Source organism: Hoplias malabaricus, chromosome 8 (assembly GCF_029633855.1).
Source record: "Hoplias malabaricus isolate fHopMal1 chromosome 8, fHopMal1.hap1, whole genome shotgun sequence".
Taxonomy (NCBI): Eukaryota; Metazoa; Chordata; class Actinopteri; order Characiformes; family Erythrinidae; genus Hoplias; species Hoplias malabaricus.
Genome location: NC_089807.1, coordinates 14,421,771 through 14,447,504, shown reverse-complemented (window position 1 = coordinate 14,447,504; position 25,734 = coordinate 14,421,771). Strand labels below are relative to the sequence as shown.

Below are 25,734 nucleotides of genomic sequence, written 5' to 3'. Positions count from 1 at the left end.
TAGAAGCAACACTTCATAAATAACATGGTTAGTATTTCACGTATGGCCAAACATTTGTTTAACATCAATATTTCTTCAGACACAATGTGTTAATAGTTAGTTCACCTTTTGGAACAGCTCCACTCTAGATACTGGAAATTTTTAAGGAGTTGATGGCATTCAGCTGCAAGAAAATGAATACAAACAGGTACTGAGGCTGGGTGATTTAGTCCTGGATCACGAGAACCACATCAACTCACCTGAAAAGGACTGGAAGAGGCTCATGTAGTCCAGAGAATACTCCTCCACTGTTCCACAGCCCAGTGTTTGGGGATATTTTACCACTCTCTGCTGTAATTATAATGGTCTCTACAAAATGTTTCCACATGGTGTTCCACACACAGAAACAGTCAGGCTGAACGTGAAGGATTTTAACAGGTAAATGACTCCATGTATGTTCATGCCAAGTGTTAGAAAATATATACTAATGTAATATCAAGCATTGAGAGATTATCAGAAATGTTTTCAACAACAATTGTGTGTAAAGAGAATGTCCACTTTAATATGGGACTCATATGGACTGTTAGAACAGATAAGGCAAGGTTTGGGCCTGTTTGGTACATGGATGGGAGATTGCTCAGCAGTGTCATTGACATTCCCATACAGCTCCCAAGATCTCGTCTCACAATCCAAAAACTGACTGGGAAATTACCCACAGGTGTGACCAAGATGAGCGGTGATTGACTGGCACCCTGTCTAGGATACAATCCTGCTGCGATCCTACATTATAATTCTGTGTAGGCCCTGGACCCACAGCGACCTTGATCAGGATGAACGTGTTACAGAAAATGAATGAATATCTAACTCATTCAGCTGTATATACAATGGATCTGCAATTCTATTAAAATGTCCATTAAAGAACAATGTCACACAGAGCATCAAATGGACTGGAGTTGATACTTTACAGTAAAACCTAATGTGAAGGACAAATTAGGCCCAGTGTAAACAAAGAAAAGGAAGTGAGACATTTCTGAGGAAATCCAGTCTTCAAACAAAAAATAAACATTATTCCACAATGAACCTCATACAAACAGAAGATCCCTTTGATCTCACTTCTAACCCTTAATTATTCAGCCATGTAGGTGAGGAGCAGACAAAATCCCCAAATTATATTGCATTTCTGAAATAGCTGTGTGCATATGCAGGCAGTGTGTTTGCAGCTCTCCTCAGACAGTTCAGACTGCCCCACAGTTATGCAGAAAGCATGTGCAGAATGAGAAGAAGTGGGGTTCTGGGGATGAGGTAGGACCACAGACCAGACTAGACTGAGACACAGCAAAGAAATAATATCAGCTCTGTGAATTCCAAAAGCCTTTTATGACCTAATGACACACTGCAGTAATGAAATTCAAACAGTTACTGTTTTTACAGGAATATGACTCTGTGACTCACTGAGAGTTACAAAAAAGGTTTAATAAAACACAAAGATATTTGGTTAGTAGGTAGCATTAGTGAGAACAAGTTATGTTTGTAGGATTCAATATTCAACCTTTTTATAAACTATTTGAATTGAAATTGTACATTTTTTTACATTTAAATGGAAGTTTATTGTTCCTAGATGAAGCATTACATAGAGGAGAAAGAAATTAAAAACCTCCTATGCACAGTGTTTAATACCCAGCCTTATACTAATGATTTTAACGTTAAAATAACATTACAAAGCAAATATAAACATTACAAAGCAGAAATCTCACCAGTTCTCAAGAAATAAAAGGTTCAGTCAGTGTCTTATGTTTATTGTCCAATAATAAACATGGACACCCTGTCTGTCTGTGCTCAAGTGCCTGCCAGGAAAACAAGTGTAAATAAATTAGAGGATAGAACTGCACTGCAGTTGCAATTATTTTATATTTAAAGGCGTAACAAGGTGATCTGAGAATGCTGCCTTAAAATGTAAGATACTGCTTGAAGCTGACTGCCCTGCACTTCAGCAGGCTTGAATTCTTACAGCTTGGACATTTGGTTTGTTCTTTTGGCTTTTGGCTGTAAACATTCAGCCATTTAATCTGTCCAGACATCAGATAACTAGCATGAAGCTTGATTCAACAAACAAAACCACACTCATTAATATTCATTTGTCTATAAAAAACCCAAGGCTTACTGAACTCCCGTGAACTCCTTATTCTCACCAAAACCAACAGCTCATGCGTAAAGAAAATAACTCTTTTAAAGCAGACCCAAAACCAAGCCCGGAAGACCCTGGACATAACCACCCTGTCTCTGGGGATAAGCAGCAGTTGAATACTCAGATGTGGATTGTTTTTGCTGCCCAGCAACAAATCTAAGAAATTTGGCGCTGCGAGCCATTGGCTTTAACACCAGTATTAACATCGGTAAAGGAAGAGGATTTAGGGTGATGAAGGTTCTCCATTGTTCTCAGAGCCGATTCCCAGGGCAGGGTGGGGGGCGAGAGGGAGGCTTTCTTGGGGGGCCCGGGGGTGCTCTGACTGGTGGGGGTCCGTGAGGTGAACGGCTGATGGAGGGTCCACGAGAGGGTGGTCTGTTGGGAGGGGCTGAGGTGGGGCACATTAGGGGCTGAAAGTCCGGTGGGGGTGGTGGAGGTGGACGCTGGCGCGGTGGTGCTCTGGCTGCCTCCTCTTTCACTCGAGTAAAGTTGATGCATCGACCCTGCAGGGACACAGCAGATGGCAGGATAACTGACAGTTAAGAGCTAGAACTAACTGACGTCCTCCCATCAATCCTTGCAAAACATAGACAGAATAAATCCTCAGTTCCTGTGGTAATTAGTATCAGTAGAACCCTCACTAATACTCATTAACACTACCATTCCTAATGTCTCCCCAGGGATAAAATCAGAGACACTGGCAATGCCTCCTAAAAATAACCTGATTTGAGTGAATTGTGTTTGTAATATTACAAAAACATCCTCATTTGTATTAACTGAACCAAATACAGATCACTAAGTTTTTCTTAATGATTATGGACTAATAATTATGCCTAATGGTGGACTGAAGGGTAAAATGAAACAATGTCCCATGTTTATTGTCCCAGGGGTGGACACCCTGTCTGTCTGTGCTCAAGTGCCTTCTAATAAGCTAAGGCTAAATAAGTTAGAGGAGAGCACTACGCTAAACTTCTATAGTTGTAATTATTTTATTTTTACAGATATAATCAGAGGATCTAATACTGCCACGACTTTGGAATCTCTGACATGGCTATAGGTAATGAAAAAAACTTTCCCACTGTTATTAGAAGGACAAAAGAGCTGGCTCTGAAACCAATGCTCTTAGACTGGTCAGTCTTATGTGGCCTAGCTGGCTTTGGTCTGCAGTGTCCAGAAGATGACCCCTAAGAAGGCACAACACTTCACACACCCAGAACCTCAGCTGTCAACCATAATTCTGTCCCTAAAATCATGAGGGTGGGGTTGAGGGGCTGCAGCAATGCAGTTTGTGAAGAATAGGTGCTGGTGAAAATGCCCTTCCTCCACTGAAGAAAAGCTTTAAGAGAAGTCACATTCTTACAAGGAGAGTGATTCATCATTGTCAGGAAGGCAAAACTTTCAGAAGCTATTGTCAAGATGTTTTCGAGGGGCTTTGACATTAAGGATGCTCTAAACAAAGGTATACAAAGCTTCACGCACCATTTAGTGTGAAAAATGAAACATTGCATAATTCCGGACTAAACATCACTGAAAGTGGAACATCGCTTTTGTCACAGCACCTTCACGCATTCACAAAAGCCTACAGAGAGATGGTTGCAATGAAACATTTTAGTTGGAATGTTTTTGTAAAAAAACCCTGATGAACTGACATCATGGATGAGAGAATTTCTGGTTATAAAACCTCGACTTTCTTTTCCTTCAATTTTTAAAAAAGTTATAACTTGTTTATTAACATACACATATAAGATTATATTATTTCATAATCACCACCTAAACCTGTGATTCCCAAAATTAATCCTGGATTACATCAGCCCTGTACAGTTCATAAATAAGACCTTTAACTGGCTTTTTAATATTTTTTTTAACATTAAACTCTCGCTGTATTAAGGGACTCCATGACCAGAAGTGACATAAAATACATAATTTGTTCTTAAATAAAATCAACATGAATTCACTCCATGGACAACTGCTTAAGCAATAGTCAAATAAATGCTGAAGGCTACTCCAAACAAAACTGAATCAGACTGATTTAATAAGATCCAGCCTGTGTCGATGAGGCTCTTTTCATGACTAATCAGAAAAAAAAAATCCACAATGCTAACCAATGAATATCTGGGCAGCTTTAAGTCCACAGTCAAGTGGAGAATCTCCCGAAATCCATTTGAATTACTTTCACTCGAGTGGCAATGAGAGCAGCCGTCGGGGGGGTGACACTTTCTGCCACGCTGTTTGATAACTCGTCAGACAAACAGATGGAGAGTTTAAAGGCCACGAGCCCAACTGTGACAGGAGTGATTCCCTCCTTTTGTTCCTGCTTCTTACAGCACTGGACCAAGGCTCGGGTATGGGATGGATGGCCTCACTTCTTTTTCAGTTTTTACGAGCCACACTTTCACCCACTGAGTGGGCTGCAATAGTAAACATTAAACCAGTCCCTCCTCTTTGAGAAACAACTTAAAAGAAAAAAAGAAAAGCTGTGAGTGGGAAGTTTTGCACTGGTGTCAAGACGACTACTCTTATTCTGTTCTTTGCTTGGATAATACTCACTTTTGTGAACATCTGTGTCAGTCTGTGTACTTGTTTGGTCTTATGTATGCTCTCACCAAATCAAACATTTCTGATGTTTATGCCTCTAATGAGTGATCAGTACATCATCAAAAAACACAATATGTTTGTTACAAATGTTGTGCGTGGAACTGCTGTTGTTAGCTCTTTTTTTACATACTATACAGCATCTAAATTATTTTTGACCTACTATTAATTTGCCACCTATGTAGTGTAGTTATGCAACTGAGTCATATACAGATGTATGCAACTGAGGCATAAAAATACGTAAGCTGTGTAAGTGGTTAAGGTGTACCTTTAATGCTGATGCTAAAAAACTCTTCACAGAGGAAATGAAAATGTCTGTGTATTTATAGTTAAGTTTAGTTCTGTGTCCAATAATATGCCAGAGGTGAGGTGATAAACGTGAGGTGGCCTGACATGTCACGACACTGTTGAACTGCTGCAGAAGCTTGAAGCCTGCTGGGGGCCTGCCACACTGGTTCAAACACCATATGGGCCAATTTCTCTGTTTCTCTTCCCCCTCCCTCCTCCCCCCTCCATCCACCACATCTGCATAGTATTCATGAGGCTCCATTCTCATTCGGTCCATATGCTCACCCTGGTGTGGGGCTGTTGCTGTGCTGCTCACCAAATTGTCCCATTCGCTGCACACGACCGCCAGAATGATAGCTTCACCCTCCTAGCTAGGCAACCCTGGAATAATCCCTTCCACCCCCCACTGGCTAAACAATGACCAGGAACAATAAAACTAGACCCTAAATTCTGTTTAGTGGCCCCATGTCACATTAGCGGTCTCTGTTTAATAAGGTGTTAAATTTGACCACCAAGTATCTGCTACAGGATGATGCAAGAGAGAATAGGGAAATCAGTGATAAACTTTGGGTAACACCCTTTTCATTCTCACTTTTATGTGAATGTAATATTAAGTGTCTAATCCCTTCTGCTGGCCAGACTGGGCCATTTTGCTTTTACATGCCAGTGGACCATTACCAAAAAAACAATGCAATACAAACATGGCTGCTTGCCTCTTTTCGGATTTCCTTTGTCTTAGCGCTAAATAAGCAGACCCAGGCCAGGCAAGGTTATTCACTTTCAACTGAAGTGGCCTTGTAAACAGATCAGACAAAAGACTTTCAGCGACAAGAACTTCTTTCTTCACACGGCAATAAAACAATCCTGTCACTTCTGCATCACAATGTGTGCACTGACGCTCCTGGATAAAGAGTTTACCCCTAATGGTGTCCATGTTATATATTAACTTTAGGTTGTACATGTGAAAGATGAGTATTGATATTAACCAAAAGCATTTCCTCTTGAATCAACAAGTTTTAAAGCTAAAAGAGAATGTATGAACAAAAAAAACATATACAAGAATATATACTGGGACAGTGATGTAAATAGAGCTCAAGTATTCAAGTAAAATATTGAGCCCTTATATCAGGGTAATGATTTGTCAAATAGATATGCCAAGCTGGCAGTAAAAAATATATATATATTCCTCAATTTCAGCTTAGCCGGAGTATTGTGATAAACATTTAGGACAGGGACTAAACATTACTGGGTTTTGTTTTAGCCTCCTGCAGGAGTGGGTGATTTGAGGCAATCAGTATCTTTAAGGAAAACTTTGGCAACCAATGACATCAAAATAAAATGTACAAAATAGAACTGATGACAATCTTTTGAGTGCAGAGAACACTAATTTACCGTACACAGGAAAGAGTCAATAATGAAGTTACAACACAAATTGTAACAAGAACGGAAATCCAGGCCACACAATGTAGGTTTGGTCCTGCATGGTCAAGAACGCATGGCTAAACCAGCTCAATGTTTTTTTTTTTATTCAAACCAGGAAGTAATGAATCTTATAACGTATCCTTAAATGAGCAATCTGTAATATTGACACCAAGCATTTAAAACCGGAGCTACAATACAGTTTCAAAACAGTGGAGAGAGCTGTCTGCCTCCACAGCTCCTAATGGCTAAGACGTGCCATAAACAACATATTTACACAGAGAAGTGTTCATCTTATCACTAAAACAGCCAGAAAAAGACAAAAAAGTGAACGCCATTTCCCTGCATTTCCTTTAGGTCCAGAGCCTACCCAGAATCACTGGTGGGAACACACCCTGGAGATGCTGGGGCACTATAAAAAATTTCCCTGTTCCAACATGTTTTAATTTGTATGATCATTCATTCATTCATCTGTAACTGGAGCATCTGGAGGAAACCCACGTGGACACGGGGAAAACACATCAATCTCCTCACAGACAGTCACTTGGAGCGTGACCTGGAGCTGTGGGACTGCGACACTAACTGCTGCGCCACGGTCCCGCCCGCTTGTATGAACATGTTCATTAAAATATTGAAGTAACTTTAAATAGAAATATGAACATGTAACCAAAATAAACAAGGATGCAAAACTAGATAAATGTATAATATAAAAGATTAAAAACTGCAGAATCTGGCACAACAGGAAGTTTGTTTGTCCACTGTGCTGGGTGCTGCCTGTTGTGCCAGCAGGGCTGATGGGACATTGTCCTGCAGGTGGGCATGAGACACACAGCTCACTGTAAACATGCTGGAACCAGTCTCAATGCTACAGCTGTTATCAGCCAAGCCCTCTTCTTTACTGAGTCTGCTGCCTTTCCCAACGTCTTTCAAAGCTCCTGCACAGTGTACAGAGCAGCTGGGCACTGGCCTTCTCTCACACAAGCAGTCCATTCTGCAGAGCAGTTCAATAAGAGCAGGGTAAATCAGAAGAGTCCATCCATAGTGAGAGTGGACCAACGGCTCAATGGAATCAGACTGTACGGCCCACTACTCTCCAGCCCACATGAAAGATGCCTTTCATGGCTACGCAGATGTGTTGCCATGACGCAGTCTGCTCTAGAGGAATAACGCACTGAGAACTGACTGCTTAGACAAATGGGATGCTAATGGACCTGAAACCAAATCTCTTCCGGAACAGAACTGCTCCATGTACGAAGGAATTACTAACAGCTTGCTAAACACTTCCCATTTATTGCGTGAAGCCCATAATGTCAAATATTATTTACTCATTTTAATCAGTTGTTGGATTGCATTCTACACACATTTTTAAATCATTTTATATAACAAACATTAAATTAAATATTTAATCACTGATTATTTTAAAAGTTTTTTGTGCTTCCTGACTAGAAGCCAGAAACTCCACATAAATTCCTGTAAACACACTTGTGAAATCTAGTGGTCTTTACAGCCATTCCTCAATATAACCTGTATGCTTTAGAATATAATACTGTTACAATGTAGTGATGCAGTATTGGCCATGATTACTCCCATCAAATGTTTTAAAAGCTACTTGACTGAATAAACATTTTTTAATATGAACTCTTTTTTCTTAGATTTATTTCTTTTCAATATACCTGTAGCTTTGAATTGCACATTTCCCACAGACTTAAAAGAGCCTATAAATATTTCACCTGACCGGCTGTGCTCAACAGAGAGCCAGTTAAAACCCCAGACTCTGCACAATTCACCTTATAAGGCAAACAGGCTTGCCTTATCTTTTAAATTGCTGCATTCCAGGAATTCATGCTAAGATATCTGTAAATATGCCTCACCCAGACAAAGTATTTTAAGTGATTATAAAACGGAATATAATAACGGATCTGTACCTGATCTCCAGGCTGGGGTCTCATGAGTGACACCTGGTCATATCCACGGCGAAACAGAGCCCACAGAGCATCCAATTTCCCCTGTGCGAAACAAACAAGGAAAAAACACTCAAAAAATACTGTGCACATATTTTGTAAGAATATATAGTCTAAACAACAGATCAATAAACAACTGATGATTGCAAATGTATTTTAGTGAGCACTTGTGAAATCAATAATAAAAAAAACCCAGCAAATTTTGAAAGTTATCTACAGGCTAAAATGGTAGAAATACAACAACTCTCAGAAATGTAGAAAAAGTACAGGTAGTTTGCGTAAAGATATTTGATAGTGACAAGTGGACATCATAGTAAGCAGTCTGTTAGAAAGCAGTCTATTAATGTAGTGTAATCTAAAATCAAACATAAAAGATCAGACTTTGGAAAATGCAATACCTTAATGGGAGAGTACCACCTCCTTGGGGCAGACTGGTTTCGGGGAGGCCTCCTAGGTTTGGGTTCAAATGGCTCAAACTCCTGCTCAGGCATCTTTACCACTGCATTCTCGTGCTTCTCCAGCTTAGCCCCTTCTTCTGTAGAGCCTTTATCTCCCCAGCGCACCTACAAACGATCCAGCAAAACTTCACAATACTCACAGGCATAAAAGCAGAACCTTCTCTAAACATAAGGCTACTGTAACTTTGTATTTCTGAGACAATCATTTTAACGAGAAATTTTCATAATTTAATTTAATGAGCATATTAGTAACATTTCTATACAGAACACTTATAGAGGACAGATGGTGTAGAGGTGTTAACAGGACAACAATATTTTATTTATTTATAATTACAATTGTAATATAAATCAAAAGGATTCCAAGGATCCAGCTCACTGTAGAAATATGTAAACCCAGATTCTTAGAATGCAAATGCTTTGACACTGGCAAAAGGCAAATAGGGAATTTCAAGTCAGATTACATGCTCCTATAGCCCTAGGGCTCATGACATCAGTTGTCACATTTGGCCTTTATACCACTGTAGCCTCTGTTTCCCTAAGTTAAACTGTATTAAACTTAACATACACTGGTAAATTGACTAGACAGAACTGCATATCAAAAGTCAATGTGGCTCTTTTACCATTAAAAGCCTTTGAACCAATAATATTCCTTTTTTTGATCAGATTAAAGGACACGTGAAATGAAATAAAATGCATAACCTCCATTCTTTTAATGCCTCCAACTCCCCTTCCTCCATAGTATGAGGCATCCACTGTAGGCCATTTCTTTTTTGGCATTGCGTCCTCATCATCAGACTCCTGCACAAAAACATGGACACTGTTTAGATTCTGTCTTCAAAGATTTAATAAAGTTTTTCGTTTGACTACCGATCTAAAACAACTTCATAATGTCTGTTCTTTTTAAAGGCTCTGTTTAACATCCACTGTTAGTGTATTCCCACGCTTTCAGGATAAACACAAAGACACATCCAAATAATGCCAAAGACAAAAATAGCATCCTTATTGTGATGGCAAATCAAAGGGAAACTTCCACCCAGTTTAGTTGTGGAGACAGAGCTCCTTGTTTTGGGATTCAGTGTAAGTGGCACAGATGCGCACGTTTCCACAAAGCTCTTTTATTTCACATCAGCTCCGCCTTTGACCTCTCTGTACAAAGCAAGCACAAGAGAGCCTTTCTGCATATTCTGCTGCATGGTGTGTGTGTGTGTGTGTGTGTGTGAGTGTGTGTGTGCTGTCTGCCAGTTGATCATGCTAAAGTGCAAAGCTGTTCTACTTACTCTCCCCACACACACCTACTTGTGCTGCTGAAGTCCCTAAGTGCCACTGACGGTACTAGAGAAATTGTAGTAAAACAATGGATGTCTATGAACTAAACGTACAATTTCAACAAACCTTCACAATATCACAAGGTTCGTCAGGTTTTCGCTTTTTCTGCATTAAACATTCAAATCACATAAGAGTTTTTACAATTATATCATGTGTGCATTTTTTTCTCTTTGGAATAAAACATTCCATTACAAACCAATAAAAAATATCAATCCTCACAAATATGCCCCACATATTAAGAAAAGATGCTGCAAAGTGAAATATTTTCGGCAGCAAAATTCACACAAAAGCACAGTCAGAAAATTCTTTCTCCTACTCTTTTCTTCTCTTACTCACACAAACATACATGATGAGGGTCAGATATGATTAAAGAAGAATGGACTCACAGGTTCAGCTAGTGGCGGTGGAGATGGCTCTTTGATGACCTGTTTGCCACAGAAACTTAATGATTACAAAATATAATACTCCTGATATCAGCAAGATATTACAAAATCAGCATATCATCATAGTCACATTAAAACTTCAATTATTTTCTAAATTACTTGAAATTCTTTTTTTGAATTACTTCCTTTAGGTTTTGTGAACATTTAGTAACAAACGGACCAACCGAAAGGATTCAGAGCAGAATAAAATCATAGCAGTGTGACTGGTATAACATTTCTACTACATGTTTTCTTCATGTGTGATATGTGGTAGGGAAATGAGCTAATGAGAACATTAAGACAAAAACACTAATTTTAAGCTATTTATTCCCAAATTTTTAAAAGATACTCAGCTAAATATGAAACTGAAGTGATATTAGCATCAGAACTCACCACAGTGCAGCACAGAGGCCAGAACCACCACAAAAGTAGCAAACCCACCAGTAGGAAGATCACCAGCAAGGCCAAAAGAACGATGGTGCCGTCATACTGTGCTCAGGTAAGGAGACATGTGTGACATCAATATTTACATCAACATAACACAACACATAGTACACAGCAAAAGGCAAGAAAGTATCTGAGATTTGACCAAGGGGAGCTTAAGACATACCATGAAACTGATCATATTTTTGTTGTTCAATTTTTTTTCAGTTTTTATTCTTTCATTTGGACACAGCAGCTGCCTTATATTTGTAAATTAAGTAAATTAAGCTCCTTAGCTGAAAGAGAAAGTAAACTTACTTGATAAAAAATGCCTCCTCTGATGAAAGAAAGCAGAGGAGACCTCACCAAATGAAAGAGATGAAAGGTAAAAAGAAGGTGACAGAAAAATCAGACAAGATACAAAATTGAGTGTAATTCAAGCTGCTTTTCTGGAATGGATTTTTTCACACCATTTCCTCCCCAATACAGACATTATAAACCACCCACGGATCACATGATGATACCACATTGTGCTGAGGAATATTAGCATGTTGAGATATATGAACTACAACCATCTTCTCGAACTGGTGCTAACACTGCCACTGGACATCTCTTCACATTTGGAGAACACTAACTGCCCAGTTCTGTTATGTTAGCTAACCCAAGCCTCCCTACAACCCTTTTTCTTTGTTGCATAGCATTAGACTGAATAATGGGGGGGAGCCAACCTACCCAAGCAGAGTGCAATGCCAGTTATGCTCTTTTGGGGTCCTGGCCTCAGATGGCCTAGGGGATCAAACTGGCCATCTACAAATTATAAAGTCAGTGCTTAAACTTACTTACTGACTGTTATATGATAATAGTGCTTTATCCCTCAAGTGTCAAAGAAGCAGAAGTTGTATCATCCATGTACAACAACAAATTGGATGTACTTACACATTCTGTGGTGGTGATGTGCACTGAACTTGTGATGTAGGACAAGCCTTCATTCATGCTGATTTGGAGATATATCACCCTGCGCCAGAACAAAAACACAAATCCCACTCAAACCTTCAGGAAAAGCCACAGCCAAAACAGACTCAGAACATTCCTCTGATGACTTGTATGAGCTTGTAATCACATTATTATTCCAACTCACTAAGCTGAATTCAGCTCTCTCTCCCTCATCAAAACTTGGCATGAAAAGAATGAGATTTGGAGCCGGATAAAAGGGTGTGTTCACAGATATTTGGTGAACGTTCATTTCCTAACAGCTGCCTCAATAACTTCAACGGAATTTTCCAGTGCTCTCTACTAATACTGACCATCAAAATGCTGAGAGAACATATGAAAGAGAATTTGGCAGATAAAAGTTACTATGGCACTGGTTTTTATTTCTCATCAATCACACATGATACCGTTTCTAAAGGAGTTCAATTAGTGGAGATCAAAATGGTAATTGCTAAAATAATACAGAAATAGGCAGGCCATCGTTACTGTTCATACAGTCGCAGCCACAGATGCTCTGCCCACAAGGTGATCGAGAGTGTGATACGTTAAGTGTGTTAAGCTGGCCTCACAGTCAGGTTTCTGCCAACTGCATTCTTACTGAGTATCTGACTCCTTCTACGCGACATGCCAAAATAACAGATTTGTGATCAGCCCTTTTGAGCGTCAGTCAAATGTCTTTTCCTGTTGTAGTATGTGCTTCTTGGCCACAGTAGCGAAAGGTACCAGACTCTGGCAATGCAAGACTCAACTAAACATTTAAATTTATGACCTGAAGTTTAACATGTTCACTATGATTAAAACTTCACAACTTCAACACAAATAAATGTATCTGTAATTCATTTTTATGGCTGACATTGAGACAAAGCAATTTTACAGAAAACAAAGATCTAGCCCCATATAATCAAGACAAGGGACATAGTGGCAATGTTTCTTCAGAACATCAAGAATAAACACTAAGAGGAAACAAGATTTCAAACAGGAACCCATCATCCTATAATGAGAACAGGAAAACAAAAACAAAAGCACAACAAGATCACACATAATAAATATAAAAATAAGATTTATTATAAGCTGGTCCCCAAATCTATCTAACATTTATGAAATTTTACTTTTTATTTTAAATTTGGTTAAAATCTGTTTGGTATAATATTGAAGTGGACAAAAGATATTCACTTTGACTTACAGGATCATTTCAGTAATGTATTTGGAAATTGATTCTTATGGCTTCTAAACATCCAAACTACCAGACCTTCTTTTAGAAGCTGTTATTGGGTGCAGAAAGTAGTAGTAAAGAGACTGGGATAATGAAGAGGAAAGACAGGAAACAGGGGAAGACAATGAAGTCATAGTTATTCTTATAGCTCCTTATGGCTTTTTTCCTCTTTAGAGAATATATATATATATATATATATATATATATATATATATATATATATATATATATATATATATACATAACATATGGGGAGGTAACTGCCATCTGAATATTAACAGATTAAGGTCTTTTCACAAATATGCTTCTGCCCTTCAATACAGCATTATATTTGAAATCATCTCTTGATATCAGGGGTATCATCTTTGGTTTCTTTGTGAAACAATCCAAAGCTGGACAATAACAGCCCATTCTTATGGCCATCAATGTTGTCAGTGTCCCCCCTAGCTTTTGTTTATGACAGCTCACCCAAAAATGGAATTTCACCCAACATGAAGGATGCTTCCATGTTTGGATCCACACTGGGTACTAAAGAAATTTCTAGCCTAGTAGAAACATCCACAGCTTTCACTTCTGGGGCTATCCCTGCTTCACACACTGGAAGAGTACAGGGATGTAGCTGTCAATAAGTTACTGTAGGGGTCTTGCCCCTACTTCTATCTTTCGCTCTCTCCTCCCCTGCCTGTGGAAGGCCTGCACACCCCTGTCAGAGCCCCTTGGCAGGGGGAGGGGAGCGGCAGGATGTGGGTCCAATGACAGAGCCATCTCATTCTCCATCAATCAGGCAGTGGCTGGCCCTTTTTAAGCACATCTTCTGAGAGCCTCTCAGTCACCACGCGTTTGGGTGACAGCACTGACAACTTCATCTCATAAGACATGGCTACCACTGAAGTGAAGGGGGATGACAGACAGTCTGTGCCCTAAAATCATCTCCTCTTCCCACTCAAATATGACAAAACACATGTGCACACCTCTCATATGGCCATCCACAAATCCAAGTTAATAAATGTGACATACTTGCTTAACATATTCAAATAGACATATTTACACATTGTCCTGGCACAGTTGTGTTAATACCTGTGTCATCTCAAGTGGATATTTTTGTTATTATCACAGTCATCTTCTGACTAATGGGTTTTTAATTTTAACAGACTGAAAGACACTTAAGGCTAAGTGGCATTTTAAAAAGAAGCTTTGAATTTTACAGTACGTCTCAGAACATAATTTTTTACGAGACACGGCAGTCATTAATTACAATTAATAATTTCTAAGGAGTTGAGATAAGTCATTAGAAAAAACATATTCAAACACCATTCATGTTACATCTTTCAAAAAATCCATCCTTCAATTATAATACACTATACATCCAAAAGAATCCTCCACTGTCTAAAAAGCTGTTAATGAGAAGACAAGAAAAGGCAGATTTAACAAGTAAAATAAGCTGCAAGTGTACTCAGACCATTGGCCTGACCAATGTCTAGCAAGGGGTGGGCTCTGGGGTTACTGAATTTTTTCTGGACTGTGAGCAACCACTTTCTAAGAATGAACTTTTAAAATGTGTAAAAAAAAGTAGATTTATTTGTAAAACTGACACAAAACATTTGTAAAAATATTTATGAAATATGTGTGCAACAATGATTAACACAATTAGAAATTTATATGAATAAAATATAATGTTTAATTCTTTAAAGGGTAATTACACTATAACACACTATATATTGCTCTTTAATAATAAAATATACCAGCACTTCTTAAAAACTGAACACATTTTTCTAATCTAATCAACATAACATTTTTGTTGTGGTCAGTTTTTTTTTTTTTTTTGTGGTCACTCTGCTATAGGCACAGATGGCACCATGTACTATGACGTGTCACATTCCGCGAATCGTCTTCATTCTGCAGGTCATTTTGGATTGACTTTTCTACATATTGTCTCAGTCCTTGCCAAACTTGGGTGGGCAATATAGATGATGATGAATGGGGGTAAAAGAGAGAGAAAGAGAGAGAGAGAGAGAGAGAGAGAGAGAGAGAGAGAGAGAGAGAGAGAGAGAGAAAAAACAAAGGTGAGGAGGAATAGGGGGAGAGAATTAAGGTGACAGGGAAAGCTGGGGGCCAGAGACAGAATGTGACAAGGATTAAGGGGGAAAGGGGTGTAGTTTGGGAGACACCTTTCAAATCGCTGCTGCAAAGTTGGACTCAAAGTAAGTCAAAGAAGTCATCTACTTTGTTCACATCAGAGGTCATTATCTAACCACTGATTAAAACATTTATTTCACTGTTTCAAATTTTCAGTGGGTCAACAATTTGCAGACAATATGTTACCATGTTACCACCAGAGAATGAGTCATCAGGTACCAAAGTGTCTATATTGTGGACATCGGAACTGGAGCTAGTAATGGTTGTATCCGGATGCGTGAAGGAAGTTACTACTTCAAGACCGGCACTAAAAAGCCAGACTTAAGTTTGCATACAATAGTCACAACAAAGACCAACCCTTTTGAAGGAATGTAATTGCATGAGATGGAACAAAAATGGAGTGGTTGGAGTGGAGTGAAGCAAATCTGAAGGCATCTGTCAAAACACTGAAACTTGGTCACAAATGGATCTTCCAGAAGGGCAATGATCCCAAGCATTCGTAAAGTTGTCAAAATGGTTTAGAGGGGAAAAAAATAGAATGTATTGAAGTTGCCATGACAATGTCTTAACCCAAACACCATAGAAAATTTATGGGCTGAACTGAAAAAGCATGTTACAGCAAAGAGACCAACAAGCTTGACAGAAATGGTGCGAGTCAGGAGGAACAGGGACTTTTAGCAACACCAGAAAAATACTACAAGACGCTTGTGCAAGACTGCCTTTAAGCCAAGCAACCAATTAACAACAGAATATATGTAATAATTTGATAAACTACAAACCATATAATTAGTTCAAACATCCTGCACCACTGCAATTAGAGCACTTGGCAGCGAGTAGTTTCTATCAATCTTCATCGCTTGCTGTGAGTCTCTTAGCTATTGTTTTGAAATGTGTCCTTGTCCTTTAAGTGCCTGCAATTTGCCAGACATGAGAAAACCAGGAAAGAGTTTGTTGTAGATCCAAGTATAGCCTTGCAGAAATGTACCACTTCAATCTTTTCCAAATGGACAACTTGTCTGCATAAATGTTAACATGAACTCAAAGTGCTTGCAGATATCAAGACCCTCCTGTTTTTGTGACTGTCGCTGCTGCTTTTACCACTGCATCTTTCAGTCCTGACAAAATCATCTCACGACTCACCTTTGCACATTTAAATTCCTCAGCTAAACTTGTGAGTGGTAACTCCAGGACCCCTCTTCCATACCATTCCATGCAGCACCCCTATCTTACGGCCTTGTTCATAACCCTTTCCATCCTCTCTACTTCTGTGATTAAAACATTATAAACTGTCAATAGCCACATAATACAAGGCAATAAGCCAAAATGCAGACACCACTATTTCAACTTCCCTGTTAAACAGCCTTCACCAGTTCAGCATTTAGTCCCTCAACTTGTTTTATATCGTTTAGTGCTGCACTATACAATCTACCTAAACTCTTCACTGGTCTCTCCATAAATATAATTTATGTTTCTTCTTTTAATCCGTAAACTTCAAATAATGTTATATTTTAATGCAATTTAAATGATGTCATCAGACACTGAGAAATATTTTTGGTGTCATTTAAAACACTAAGAGTATGATTTTACATTATTTAAAAAAACACAAATGTTATGCATTGGAGTACAGTATAATGGAGATATAGATATACAAAGACAGTGTGTCAAGTTGTGTAGAAAAACACCCCTTTTAGCTTCAGGACCAGTGCCGTTCTCTCACTGGGAGACAAGAAAAGCTCAAACAGGCTGAGGAAATCTTCTTGACAAGAACAAGAAATGAATTCCTCAAGGTGTCTAGAGCCGGCGGTGCTCATGATTATGCAGGGAGCTTGTAGCACAGCAGGTTGCTTGCAGCTCATTTGCTGTGAGAGTGGAGCACTAGCAGTGAGCTGAATCCACTCTTGAGGGTCTCTATCTCACGTGGATATGGGGGCTCCATGTTTCAGTCCATGAATCTGCTCAGGGTACCAGCCGCCACAGGCTCACAAAGACAAATACACACTCCTTTTCATCACATGAGGAGAGTCTATGATGGCAAATTATTTAGAGAGATACTAATTAAATGCTTGCCTTGCATACTGCACAACACGCCTGGTGTCTCAGTGCGTTAGGAGGCACAAAGCTTGACTGAGAGGAGGAACTGCAAATGACATTGACCCTAATTTGTCAAGGGTAACAATTTTGGCAATCTGGTAATGACAGGCTTTAACACTTACTTTCCAACTTCATTTATCACTGGTGCTGGGCAAAGTAGGAGCGTATCTTCAATGTTTACAGGTATCTCATCTGAAAATAAAGACCAAAATATATTTGTAGGGCTCTCAATGTTTTCAAACATACTTATCAAAACGTAATATCTGAAAATATTTTCTAAATGGTGTAAAGAAGTATAAATTATGTAAATTCCAACAGTCTTTGAATGTTGCTGCATAATTCAAACATTAGGATATATATATAAAAGTAATTTATTAAAGTTTTGATGCTAAATGCACCATTCCAGAAAACTTTAGCAAATGAAAAACTGGTTTATCAGTGTTGGTGCATATCCAAGTGTAGCTCACAGAAAGCTATTATTTGAAATATTTACAAATGTACTGATATACAGATGTACTGTCTGGGATTATTTATGTTTGTAAAAAAATATGCCCTAAAATCAAATTTTTATAAAATATATTTATGGCAGGGAGCTACCTGCAGAATGACATTTGTATAATATAATATGTCTTTTATAAACATTCATATAAATCCTATAATGTAGGTTTAATACCCATTTTCGACAGTAAATAAACTGGCAACATTAGGCATAATAAATCTTGGTTTCTGTCACTAAGAAAGTAAGAAAAATCCTAGTTTGAAGTTTTCTCCAACCTGAAGCGTTTTCTGATAAACCTTCAACATACATTCAGTTATGCAGAAATTCCCTTTAAAGTCTTTGTTACTTACTCACTGTGGCTGTTTCATTGACTCTGAAGCTGCACAAGACCTGCTTTATGTCTCTAGCGTGCAAAAATCCATTCCCCTTGACCACCACTTGGAACGATTCTGTCAAAAGTACACACCAGTATCATGTAAAATAAACAATAAAGATGCCAATGTTCTGCAGAAACGTATCCATTTGATTTCTTGAGGAAAAACATAAAGCCTGATGACCTGATGAATCCTAAAGGTGAAACAGTGGCAACTTTGTGAGTCAATTCTTTGTGAGTATATTTCTTATTGTAAAACTTATCATTGAGTAATATATTTTGAGAATGTGGATATATTTTGCTGGATTTTGGCATGCATCTTGAAGTTAACGCATATTTCAAAGACTCTTTGTAATTGTACAGCTAGCAAATGATCTTTTTTTGCCCATGAAAAGCAGAGCTGGGGAAATATGTAAATAATTATTAAACAAAATGATTTGACTACAAATATTTTACATTTCTGTCGACAATAAAATTCCAGAGGCCTGTAAAAACAAATACTCCAAATGCAATGCCAGTGTCTTGTAGATCTTTCTCGCGTGCAGACCTTTTTTTAAAAAAGCCAAGCACTGTGAAATCATCAAGTGTATATGGCCAGAGGGCTGGTTACCATGCCCACTTATTCATTCCATCCCTAACCTTTCAGGAACACTCAATTCAACTGGAGAAAAAAAACACAGCATATGCTCCAGTGGTGCTAATAATAAAAGTGATGCAGTTCTCAAATCTCTGGGAGTCCTTTGGCTGGGGGGGACTGTGTTGGTGGCTGGCGAATCTGACTGGATGACCTTTGTGCTTCCTCTGGCAGCGATGGAGACCTACTGACGACTGCTAAGCAGCATATGTTAGAGAGAAAAACACGCTTGCTTTAAACCTGTCTCAGTGGGTGTCAGAGGACACAGACTGATTGTGACTTTACTCATGGCACTCAAGCATGTGTGTGTGTGTGTGTAAGAAGATGTAAGTCAATATGCAAAAATACAAACCTTTTACAGATCCCTTTTTGCATGTGCTATTTCTACATGAATTTTCTGTCCATTTCAGTGTGCAGAGTTTATGCCTTTAACATTTCACTGCGGAAAGTTCATGGAGTAAAATCTTCGGTGTGCAATGTGCCATCAGGGAAACCTTTTTAAAGGTCAAGCGAATACCACTGCTGTAAGGTTAACCTTATGTTAGCTGTCATTTCCTCTATGTTGCTATACCTCAATACATGTCCATCTTATAATTTACTATTGTTGCATTTCTGCTTTTCTACAAACTCTGAAAAACTCTATTTTCTTTGATCATAACCTATAAACATTCAAGTGTGTTACCAATAACAACTGCAATTTTTCTAATGATTGCATAATGTTATGAGATTCTGAACCAACTAATTTTTTACTATTTCTATTATGAAATAGTAATACTGCTACTAATACCAATAATAAAAGGTTTAATATGAAAACAATGGTGTGGATTTAAACATCGTCCAGTTTGAATGGGACTGAGATAATGTGCAAATAAAGCCAGAAAAACAATCTTCTGTGCTGATGTCTTGCAGTTGCTTTGTTTCATGCATAGACTGCTCATTCTATTACATGTGCATCTACATAATATACATTTAAATAAACTCCACACCCTCCTTGTCAAATTAACCTTTCATTACCTTACTAATTAACCTTGTCCGCCATGCAAATGTTTCACGTGTCTTTGGCTGTGCCCAGCATGCCTCAGCCCAGGCTGCCTAATGCGATGTGTGCATGGCTGAAATCATTAATTCCTTTTAATTTTAGGGTCTGCGGCGTGCACGTCCTTTTCTTGCCGTGTTACTGTCAGATGTGCGTGTTGGGTTGTGACAGGGTGGTGCGGGGGGAGAAAGGTCAGTCATGGGCGAGCAGTGGGCAGCGCTGGCAGCAAGATGGTGGGCAGAGGCTGGTACGCTGTCGACAATAGCCTTCCTAACCAAGCTGAGCTGACCATTCCCATCCACACCTGAGAGCTTGATGGACCCAGCCAGCTAGGAAAGGGGTGCCATGTCCAAGCACAGACTTCTCAATCACTGCCAGAGCACAAGGGGGGTTGGGACTGTGCTGGGACCATGAGCATTAATCTAAGCCATGATCGCTGTCATGTCAGATAGTCAGATATCTGTTCTGGGTGTGGACAGAGATGGCCTGTTTGCAGGCTGTGTGGCCTGGTCACTTCACATCAGCCTGATCCCCAAGACGCATAGCCATGACACTGTGTCCAAACTGAACAACAACAGGGCCACTGTTAAAACTACCTTAAGAATTAAGCATGGGCAAGATAATAATGTTTAGTTATGATGTGAAATATTACATCAGCATACACCTTTCATAGCATATTGTATGTATCTTTTTCTACTTCAGGAAAACCATCTGACTCTCTAAAAACTGAACATTGGTCCTGTTCAGTTGGATTCAGTGTATTCTGAATGTACTGTCATTTGTGGCATTGCTAATGCATTCTGTCTGTTCCAAGTTAATATTGTGGTATATTTTGCAAACCACTGAATCCATCATAATAATGTATTAAAAGCTCTATCACCAACACCAATTAAGAATACACTGTATTATAGTGTTATTATGGTATCAGTTTAATATCATGATAAAGACAAATAAGAAATAATTTATGTTCTTTACTAGATATTGCATTAATTACTGCACATGTTTGACTATATATGGCACTAAACATCATATACTATTTACATTAATAATAAAGTTTATTAATCTGCTATGTACAATTAAAAGGTCTGGGGTCATTAAAACGAATTCTAGGTTTCTTAAGGTCTAACAGTTCGGAAATAAAAAGTCAAAGAAAAAAAATCAGAAATGACAAACTACACAGTAAACTCACCAGTGTTAATTTAACACTAATAGTGTTGATTTAACACTGGTGAATTTACTGTGTATCTATCTCTAATACCATAATTGTGCGTAATTAAGGTTAATTTTATATAGATAAATTTATCTATTTGCACACTGATGATTCTATTAATAATTTGGCTGAAAGGAGGTTATATATTTTATGTCATGATCATGATCTGACCGCAGCCACAGAACCTGCAGTCTTTCCAGTGTGTGGCAGATCTGACGTCTCACAAAGTGACAGAGAACTTATTGTTGGGAATGATCAAGTGATATTAGAGAGCTGTGTTCTTTGCCTGGCTGGTTCTTCTTGGCCTAGTTTGCCACATCCGATCTGTTAGAGGGCCGTTCGCTGCTGAATGGCCACACTGCAGCCTGCCCTTAACAGTGAAATGCCCATTTGTTTAATTGACTGCTGCTCAGTGGACAGGCCTGCCATACTGAGCGCTGGTGTGTGGAGCCCAGAGGATGGATGAGGCTTGACATGACCTTATTAGCATGCACTTACTGCATGAGAGTGCACTTACAGCATAGTCTCTGTGGCAACATGGCTGAGCAGATTAACCCTGCTTAGACATGATCAATTTTCAATTTCTGATGAATGCTCTTCACTGGGCTCAGTACACCACAGAAACAGGTCAATTAGCACAGTAACATACTCTTATTGTAGCCTCAGCCTGCCATCTAAATGTATTCAATCTCTATATAGTTTCAAGTAATTAACCCTTCACAATTTGTGCGGTTATTTTATGAGCATAGTATTTTTTCTTGCTTTTTCTGTACATACAAAACTTACAATAGTATAAGTAGACCCACAGTGCATTTCTTACCTCCAGCGCATACACTCGAGGGCTCAGCTGCTAAAATCTCAATGCATGATTTTTTGATTATCTAAAAAAGAAATTAAGAAGGAATAAACTACAGCAATAAAAATCTATGCCAAAACAATCACAATACAAACACTTACAGAATCAATCATCCCCCTCAGGGCTTGGAAACCTCCCACTACTGGAAACACATGCTCAATAGTGTCTGCAATGGTGGCCAGCTAACAAAGAAACCAAAAGTATTCTCATAAGTTCTCACAAGGCTAACAAACAAATATGGAAAAGTTCACTTTATATGGTGATTATTCTTATAATTAAATGGCTCTACTTGACTTGAGATCTATGTTGAAGTTGTACCTGTGTCTCATTGAAGTCTTTCACCCCAACACAATACACTATGGCTCCCATAGACCTGGCCCTCTTTGCCTGCACACAGTCAAAAAAATACGCAAATGCTATGATAAATTAGAAAAACACAGAGGAAAAAGCTATATATAGCATGATGCCACTAGCTTGCTCACTTGCCTCTTGCTGGGCTGTGATTAACTGATAATTATTTAACTCTCCATCCGTCAAAGCGATGATAACACTGGCTGTCTCTGCAATGCAAAAATCAGGCAACCACAGGCTTAATCAGCCTTGAGTAGCTTTGTCAAATGGAATATAATATAACTTAGTGTGACACTTACCATAATACCGTCCGTGATATATTTGCTCATTTGCCTGTAAATTTAAACGGATTATCACTGAATACTGCCATTTACTAGTTACATTTCCAGGCATTGTAAGGTACAACCTAAAGACTGAAGGCATGCTAAGATACCTTTTGCAATCCAAGGTTCATATGCGTGTCACCTCCTGGTACCTCTGTCTTCAGCTTATTCAGGCCTGTGGTAATGTGTTCCCTAAGGTATTAGGAAAGAGAAACAGTTTAAAATTTCACTTGTTTTTTAAATGTCCAATTAACATATAAGGGTATAAAACAGAACATAATTTTAGCTAAACTGGTACCATTACCTATTCTCAGTTAGTTCCATAATGATGTTTCCACGTGTAGAGAAGACAATGAAAGACATCCTTAGCATTGGGCTGTAAAACATTATTGTAAGACATTGTAAATATATATTTAATTTAAATACTAATGTACAGTAAAGTAATCAAAAGTTGCTAAGGAATAACTTGAAAATACAAGCCACAATCAAGCAGGTATCACCTTATAAATTTCATTGCTAGATGTTCCACAAATGTGTAGATCTCAATCCAGTGGTTTTTAACACTTCCAGATCTGCCAGGAAATTAAGCAACAGAAAACATTTTAGCCAAAAAAGGTTAATCAAATTTATTATACAACCTTTAGAATTAGAGACTATTTTAACATAAACATGTGTTCGAACAAAAAAAGAAAAAACCTTGTGGACCACCATATAAAATGAACACAGCTCACAAATTAATTACAGGCCCCAAAGCACTCCCAACAAGGGCTAATTGCCTTAGTGCCAGATGATTCTGTCTCTTGCTAACAGGGAGCAAGACCCCCTCCTGCTGGAGCCAGTCATCTGAATAGGAGCAGATGGCATTGCCAAGTGTAACAGGTTTGGATCCAAAAGAGAGCTGGCATTTACATCAGCATCTGAAAGGTTTAGGGCGTTATCACTGACAAACTTAACATGTGAATGCACAGATAAACTTTTACCTGACAGAAAGTTAATCCTGTTTCCATGAAATACTTACAGTCATGCAGTTCTACAAACCTTTGTTTCTAGGTTTGTGGTTTATACACAACTGTTTACTACTGCTTATTTAATTGGGTAACTGTGATTACTGTGAATAAAAGTGTTTACACTTTGAACAAAGTCACAAAATTGTTTATCTGCTGAATGTAGTTTAAAACACAATATGTATTAAACACACATTATATATATATATATATATATATGGTTCTCTACATATGTATATATATATATCAAACTGAATAGGCTTGGGTATAGACCTGTGCGTGCTTTAAACGAAGAAAGTTATGTCCAATGCTACTGTGGAGGACTGTGTAAGTCCAGAGCATGTTACAGCATGTTGAGGTTTTCAGGTTTCCAAAACTCAAAACTCATCAAGAGCTATAATCTTCAAAAGCAGTAATGCATCTGCAGATGCCAGCAGCAGAGAAACCTGCTGAGGAATGTATGATGCAAAATAACAATGATGTAGTATGAGATAACACAATACAACTTTTCTATACTGACATTTACAGCATTGTCCAATAATTTAAGCATTAGCTTGTCAGGCTAAGTACACTTAGGAAGTAATTACCAGCTAACAACATCACATCACATGAAGTTTGTTTCAAGGTAGGGTTTTACAGGATTGGCTAAGACTCATTCTATGTTCCATCCTAAACCTGAGCCAAAATTTTCCGCCAGAATATATATAAAGATTAAAATATACAGTTAGTGTATTTAAAGTCTTAAACCAATTCTGTTATGCACTAAACTAAATTTAATTTTTTTAATCCTTAATACCCTTTATGTGATTTCCTAGAAATATATAAAATTCAGCAACATCCCTGAGGTTTTATATATTAAAAGATGTAATATGATCACATGTATTTGACTTTTCCCAAAATGTAAAGACTAGGCATGAAGTTCCCTGCTATGACTTGTCTCTCGTGTTTGTTTAGCCTAAAGAATTATGCTGACACAAGTAAGTCTTGGGATTTTCTCACATCATCTTGGCATCATTAAAATCACAGGTAAATCCCAAACCCAAAATGAGTGGTTGGAGAGTAGTAACAGCTTTATGAGTCAAAAAGTTTGCACAGATTATTTTAGCTTGGTTCTTTGTTCAAAATAGTCAGATCTTGGTCCAGGAGAAAATGCTAATAATTCCTTTTCACCATTGTCCAGACATAAATAGTGTAAATAGTTTTGGAGCTCCTTTTTTAATACTTTGCCATGTACAGAGGTTTAACTTTGCACATCCTGCCTACTGCCCTCAGGGAATATCTTCAGCTGCATAATATATTATCTGCCCATCAGGAGTGTTTCCTTCAACGCTGGATGACTGAAATACCTTAACTCATTTCGCTTAATTCGGTCTCAGTTGCTCCCAGCACTGTTTTTCTATTGAGTAGCCAATAGACAGTGAAAGTCTACACTTTTTCATTAATGTAGTGATTTTAAAGGTTAGAGTGGTGGATTTAAACGGTTTTATTGTGTGTTCACTGCGCCTCCGAGGGCTGACAGTGAGCATGTGTCCAATAATTAAGACAGGGCATGCTCTAAATAGGAGGTCCACTTACTTGTCGAGGACAAAATATAAGTCGAAGGCACCTTGACAAGACCTTTCCTCCTCTATAAATCTAGGCTCGGCTTCACCGTGTGGAAGACTGAGCACCAACAGAGCCACACACATGCCAATGTTAAAAAGAGCGCGCGCCATTTTCCCCTTTCTCTCGCCAGAAAATAAAAGTCAGACGACAAAAGCAAGGTTTCACATAATCCCCCACGGAAGGATTAAATCTCTGCCTGCAAACGTACTCGGCAAACGTGACACTGATTTGTTTTGTCACCGTTTTAAACGCCCGAGTCAGGCGAGAGTGCGTTTCCAAAACATCCTCAAACACCCCTCCTCGGCTAAACATACCCGTATTCGGGCAGGCCGCGCCTCCTATGCGCTGATTGGCTAATAG

The 25,734-nt window shown here is 38.5% G+C and overlaps 1 protein-coding gene across 1 annotated transcript; it reads right to left on the bottom strand.

The window, feature by feature from the left end:
• Window positions 1-1,278: 1,278 nt before the first annotated feature.
• On the bottom strand, window positions 1,279-25,504 carry antxr1d (ANTXR cell adhesion molecule 1d). Its single transcript, XM_066678665.1, has 18 exons — window positions 25,345-25,504; window positions 23,266-23,337; window positions 23,070-23,141; window positions 22,876-22,957; window positions 22,742-22,775; window positions 22,578-22,651; window positions 22,410-22,478; window positions 22,193-22,273; window positions 22,056-22,116; window positions 18,333-18,431; window positions 17,606-17,675; window positions 11,990-12,068; window positions 11,024-11,119; window positions 10,595-10,633; window positions 9,582-9,680; window positions 8,823-8,987; window positions 8,389-8,469; window positions 1,279-2,667 (listed from the first exon to the last, which is right to left on the bottom strand). The coding sequence occupies exons 1-18, from the start codon at window positions 25,482-25,484 to the stop codon at window positions 2,416-2,418; spliced, it is 1,665 nt and encodes a 554-aa protein (XP_066534762.1). The 5' UTR covers window positions 25,485-25,504; the 3' UTR covers window positions 1,279-2,415.
• Between the last annotated feature and the right edge of the window lie 230 nt (window positions 25,505-25,734).

Bases quoted from the DNA above. Each gene is read 5' to 3' on its own strand.
- antxr1d (XM_066678665.1), bottom strand. From the start codon at position 25,484: ATGGCGCGCGCTCTTTTTAACATTGGCATGTGTGTGGCTCTGTTGGTG. The intron at 23,338-25,344 runs GTAAGTGGACCT...ATTTCCTGGCAG, and splicing joins TTATATTTTGTCCTCGACAA to ATCTGGAAGTGTTAAAAACC. The intron at 23,142-23,265 runs GTGATACCTGCT...AATGTTTTACAG, and splicing joins CTAGCAATGAAATTTATAAG to CCCAATGCTAAGGATGTCTT.